The sequence below is a fragment of the Salvia hispanica genome, unplaced genomic scaffold (genome assembly GCF_023119035.1).
Source record: "Salvia hispanica cultivar TCC Black 2014 unplaced genomic scaffold, UniMelb_Shisp_WGS_1.0 HiC_scaffold_753, whole genome shotgun sequence".
In the NCBI taxonomy this organism is placed as follows: Eukaryota; Viridiplantae; Streptophyta; class Magnoliopsida; order Lamiales; family Lamiaceae; genus Salvia; species Salvia hispanica.
In genome coordinates this window covers 1-6507 of record NW_025952525.1, presented here as the reverse complement: position 1 = coordinate 6507, position 6507 = coordinate 1, and the positions used below count along the sequence as shown (strand labels likewise).

The 6507-nt window shown below is 32.4% G+C and overlaps 1 protein-coding gene across 1 annotated transcript; it reads right to left on the bottom strand.

Annotated features, from left to right (window-relative positions):
- Window positions 1–58: 58 nt before the first annotated feature.
- On the bottom strand, window positions 59–2880 carry LOC125199963 (the record flags this gene model as incomplete). The annotated part of the gene is made up of 4 exons (XM_048097793.1): window positions 2049–2880; window positions 916–1971; window positions 210–676; window positions 59–143 (listed from the first exon to the last, which is right to left on the bottom strand). Coding segments are annotated over exons 1-4 (2440 nt in total), but the record flags the coding sequence as incomplete, so codon positions are not given.
- Window positions 2881–6507: the final 3627 nt, after the last annotated feature.

Genomic DNA, 6507 nt, shown 5'->3' with positions numbered 1-6507 from the left:
ATCTGTCTAAAATCACCACAAAAAACAACGGTTTTCCCACCAAATGGTAATTCCATACTTGAATGAATGTCACTTCGCATGATATCCCGCAAACTCTTATCCAAAGCCTCAATACAATACTTATGGATCATTGGAGCTTCATCCTATATGATAAGTTTACACCTTCTAATCAATGAGGCAAGTTCACTACTTTGATTAATATTACAAACTGAATCCTCATTTGGGTTTATAGGAATCTTAAACCGGGAGTGAGCTGTCCTACCACCAGGCAATAACAATGAAGCAATAACACTTGAAGCCACATTTAAAAAAATTTCTCCTTTAGAACGTATAGCTGCCGACAAAGATCTCCAAATAAAGGTTTTACCAGTACCTCCATATCCATAGACAAAAAACATTCCACCAATATCTGAATTGATAGAAGTCATAATGACATCATATACATGTCGCTGCTCATCAGTGAATTTTGATATAAAGTTGAGAAGATCTTTTGACAAAGATGCGTGATCATAACATAGTTCCTCATTAATCAATCCATCAACTGATAATTGATAATTTTCAGACGATGGATAAGGAATATCATCAAAATCACGCAAACTCCGACCAACTTTCACCAAAAGTCTATCAATCTCAACCAATGCCAAATTTTTTATTTCATCATCATTCAACACCAAATCTGAAAAAGTAGTAATATAAGCAAAAAATGATAAGTTCACTACAAATATAGTAAGAAATTAATGATGAGAAAGAGTTATAAAATACCTGGATTATTGACCAGACGTCGTCTTTCATATAAAACATCTTCAGATAAAAATTTCCAACAAACACTCCAAACGAAATTGAGACGGGAAATTGAATCTGAAGATAATAAAGTAACAAACAAATTTCTCAAAGAATGAGGAGATGCCCAAATACTTGCCTCAGTAATACCATCAACATATTCCTTATCATCATCCAGCAAACCTAAAGCAAAGCAAGCCTCTCGAAATGTATCATACTGAATTCCATTCACACACCGAATTTCTTCATAAGATGTAGCTCCACGAACTATATTTAACAAACATCTCAAGTAGTACATTTCACCAGAACCAGGAGCAATATAAAACATTCTCCCAATAGCAAATCTCTGCTTCCGAGGTTGCCAACAATTACCCTTCCAAACAAATCTTGTTGGAAACTCAGAATAAGTGAGATCCCTACCTTGAGGATATATTTTATTTGCTTCCATCCAACCTAAAAACTTGCTTTGATGAGCTGTTCTTCGATCCAAAATAATATCAAGAGGTTCAGATTCAGAAAAAATTACACTCTGTTCATTTTCAAAATGGAAACCCAGTCTCTCAACAGGTGGATCCTTATATTGCATATCAAATCCAAAAATTCTCCAAACAGCTTCAGAAGAAGAAACATACCTACAATCATAATACATCTTTACTTCATCAATATTATTCTCACTACTATCCATCCCTGATTCCATAAATGTAGCAGTAACACGATCAAGCCCCTTATTGATGTATTTAAACAAATACTTAATAGATCGAGACTGATTACACCACTCTACATTTATATGACCTCCATATTTCATCAATAGATAACGATTATGAGGTACAACATATCTATTGTCTAATGGAATGTCATTCTTTAAAACAACTCGACCATCATCTCTACGTCTATAAATAGGATAACCATCTCCATCAAAAGTTGTAGCATCAACAAATCTTTTTGGAAAATATTTACCACACCGGCCTTTCACCATGCATGGTGATGATGGTCGAGAAACACCACAAGGACCATGCACCATTAATTCAGCAACATTAGCATGATAGAAAGGATCAATTTCAACTGCAGGAATTTCAAATGAAATAAACTTATCAATCTGCTCAACAACAATCTGTTTGTCTTCCTTACTAAGAAAAAACAAAATATGCGCATGAGGCAATCCACGCTTCTGAAACTCCACAGTGTAAATAACTGCAATGAAAAATGGTCTTTAGTAAGATCACAAAATAATTTAAATTCTATCAATATATGAAATAGAAAAAACTGACCTGCTTGAACATTGCCAAAAATCTTATTCTTACGGATATCTCTGATTAACTCATCTAACTTAACTTTGAATATTCGACAAACAATATCTGGACGATCAGTATATTTCAAGCCCCTACTATCGACAAACCTAACAATCTCAGGCCACTTTGGATTGCTAGTGAAAGTAATGAACAAAGTGGGATAACCAAACCATCCACAAAGAGCCATTGCATCTTGATAATTTTGAATCATATAGCGCGCACCTCCAACAAAACTGGAAGGCAAAATAACTCGCTTGCCTTGGGTAGATGGATCAGTCTCACCCCTCAAAATTGCATCATTTAAACCTTTGTACATTTCGGCGCACAATTGCTTTTGATGTGTTCGAACAAACCTCAGTCGTCCAGCTTCAATCATTGTGTATGCATCAACTACAAATTGCTGGAACAATCTTCGAGCATGCAAAATAGTGGGAGGTTCATCTTCTCTTTGTTGCAAACGGAAAGAGAAATATTCCCTTGGGCTGATTTTCTTTCTACTATTCAAACCAGAATTGTTAGAAATTGCAAAATCAATATCTTCTCTATAACCATCTTCACCATAAGGGAATAGAATAGGATATTGTAAACCTAGAAAAGATGGATGCAATTCAGGGATACGTTGCAGTTCACCATTCTGGGATTCAACAATAATGTCTCTATCACCCAAAGCTTCGTCAAAATCACCAACTATTAATGCAGCAACTTCAGATACAGAAGGTAAATTATAAGTTCTGTCATCTCTACATCGTTTACCAATCAATCTTAAACTTACATTCCTTGAATTTCCTTCATCGATTTCTAGCTTTGCCATTCAAAAAGATTTAACCAAAGCATTATTTTCATCCAGCATCATCTGAATATCAACCACAATTTGCTCATGAAGCCCATTGAGATCGTCCCTTCACATTAAAATGGTACAGTTAAGTTAGCTTCAAAAGAAAAAATTATTTAAGTTGAATAAAATAAAATTATACTCCGTACCTTACAGATGCGAGTCTATGGGCAACTTCATTTTCAGTATCATAAATATACATTTGAGCAAACTTTGGTGCTTCACCATCCAATGGCAATAGACTACCGATTAGATGATAATTCTGCCCACTCAATCGAAAAGTGGGAGGAGATCTCCCATGATTAAGACTATTATCGATCTTGCCTCCCATGGATGTAAATCCAAACATGGAATTATAAGACCGAATATTTTTCAAAAAGTGCACACTCTTGGCATGTCTAGAAGACATTAAATCTTCTAAAATGATTGGAATAGCAGGCATTTTAGGAATCGAGATCTTTCCATTTGTACAACAAATGGAATACTTTGGTTGTTTTGATTTTCTCGGTTTCTCAAGTCGTTCTTCATACCAAAAAAGTGCACCACAATGTAAACATTTAAACGTAGCATCACCCATGTCCAAATATTCTACAAAAAATTGACAGAAACAAATTAATATTATTGTTATAATATGAAAATGTAATGTAAATAACCAGTCTTCATTTAAGTATAAATTACAAAATTATTTTATGAATAAATTAAGAAAACAACAAAATATAGATGCCAAAATAAAATATTTTTTGAGAGTAGAATACTAACCTTCATTTCTGTCCAATTTTGAAATATCTTGAACTAACACATTCGTGCTAGTTGAATTGGATAAATCCTGACTACAATTATGAGCTTTATGTGAACAACCTATGGTTTAAGTTCGATGAACAATAAGGCAATCAATAATAACATTTACTGTATTACAAATATATTACAAATATAACAACAAAAGATTTAAATTTAGTATTGAAGTTCTTGCCTATAAAGGACGATGAGCATGATGTGACAATAGGATCCGCGGACAAACGAACTTCCCCAGCATTAGTAATATCATTAAACACGGATCTCAATTTCTTTGAGCATGATTCATCTATATAATCAAAACACAATTATTGCAATTAATAAATAATGAATTGGTGGATATACTTTTTGAAATTTTAAGAAATAGAGGATATGCTAAACATAATCATATGCCGATTCTGACTAATTTGTAATACTATCTTAACATGCTAATTCCTCCCTCCCTCTCTGAGCAGTTATCACTAATCAATATTTTATTCGTAGTTATGATATTATGATTCTCAAGTCAAGTAATATTATAATTATTTTCACTATCAATATGCACATAGAGTATGCTACTTAATATATAGCAAATTATATTTTACATAAAGTGTTTTCAGATCTTGATCTAGAAAATAATAGGTCTAAGATTTACAGCAAAACACTCAGTTTATTTTTCTTGTACCCAAACCATTATCAATTTGCACTACAGTTTAAATTATTTGAACAAAAATGATAGAATTACCCCCATTTCTACCATGGCATCAGTAGGAACTTAGTCAACTATTTATATCTAGATTACATCATTATAGATCTTTATCTTTAGAATAATACTCGTTTTTTTTTAACTTCTACCTAAATTATTATCAGAATGCTAAGCATATCTTACCCTAAAAAAAGAAGAATACTATGCATATTGATTTCTACACACTTTCTATATAGGATTAAATATGTGAAGGCATCCGGAACTGAAAAGACGTTCAATAAATAATTTTGAATTTTTTGCACAATCCAATTTACCCAAATCATTATCAGAATACTATGCATATTGATTTCTACACACTTTCTATATAGGATCAAATATGTAAAGGCAGCTGGGACTGAAAAGACGTTCAATAAATAATTTTCAACGCAAATGTAAAGGTATGTCTTAACTGTTAGAAAAATTGTTATGCAGTCATTATCGAATATAAAAATAAATTAAAATGCGAACCCATAAATACCTGAGGTTATTTGTGACTTTTCTTGACTTAATGAAATGAGTCTAGCAGATTTTTTTAGCCTCTTCATATCCTTGTCTATTGTCAAAAGTCCAGAACCTAAAATTAGGATGTAGCTTTAGATCGTTTTACTTTTCTTCTTGGTTCATCGTTCTTGGATTATAGAATAAAAAATACCTACATTGTATAATAAACCAAATTTTTATTAAAAAAATAATTAATATGCAATAGAAGTAAATAAATGAATATGGAACCAGATTACCAAAGAGAATTTACACTTCTGCTTTGAGTGGCCCAACTTCTATGAGAAAGCCCCTTATTTTTTTAAGCTACTACATATTTTTTCTTGATTCTGTGTTCTTCTTCAAAGTTTCTCCCCTAAAATTCTGCCAAACATATCTCTGCAAAAATTAAAAAATCTGAGTCTCTCTCTTCCACAATTTCTAATTGCCCGATTCTTTTAACAATTAATTTCTTTGTAATTTCTAGCTGAGGAAAGTTTTTGGGAAGTAGAATTCAAAATCAAAGCTCATAAACTAAAAACTTGAAGAGAAAAAAATGGGTATAGAGTCTGGTGGAGGGCAACTAAATTCCAAATTTGGGTAAATTGGATTGTGCAAGAAATTCAGAGCAGTTTTTGTGTTTTGTAGAAAGAATGAGGAATTGTCGTCTGAGCAGAAAATAATGCCGAAGAAAGATTATGAAGATGAGTTCCTGAATTAAAAAAGAAATCAAAAGAAATTGGAGCGTATTCTCAGTCGATTCTTAGTTTCTCAGCAAATATTGCAAATAATCAAATTTAGGGAGATTACAGAAAGTGGGCGGCAATCACAAAAAGCGAAGAACAAAATTAAGTATATTTTTGCGATGCGAAAGAATGGAATAGGAAGTAGACGCTGCCAAATCAAAAGTTCAATATTTTTGGACAACTTAATTGTTTTGAGAAGACGAATTGCAGAATTTTTGGATGTCCTGGTCGCACATGGAATGAGCTCTCACAACAATCGATCAAACTTCTTGCTCAGTAGAGATGAGCAAGCTCCCAAAACTTCACATGATTTTCCCCCAAAAGAACACTAACTTTATATAGATAATGATAATAATAATAATAATAATAATAATAATAATAATAATAATAATAATAATAATAATAATAATAATAATAATAATAATAATATAGATATATAGATTATATAGATTTATATAGATTATATAGATGAGACAAACTCACCATTCTTGATCTAGGGAAGGACCTAGGTGCGGGAGTTTGGCCGGTGTTGGTCCAGAACTTCCACCATGGTTGTCCGTGTCTTCGTGCTGCACCTTTTACAATACTTTTACAGAAAGATGAAAGGATGGGGGAGGGGGAGAAAAGGGAGAGAAATAGAAAGTAATAATGACAATTGAATTTACAGCTCTTTGGGATCCTCAACCATTCATTTACTTGTACTTCAACCGGTTTTTGGACATTTTATATACTCCTACAACTATAAATACTTGTTTGGAGATGGTAGAAGTATTTGAGATTTGTAGATAGTATAATGAATTAATGATATAATAAGTTTGAATTTTTTTTATACGTCGTATATGCTAATTTTCTTGCATTTATTTATAC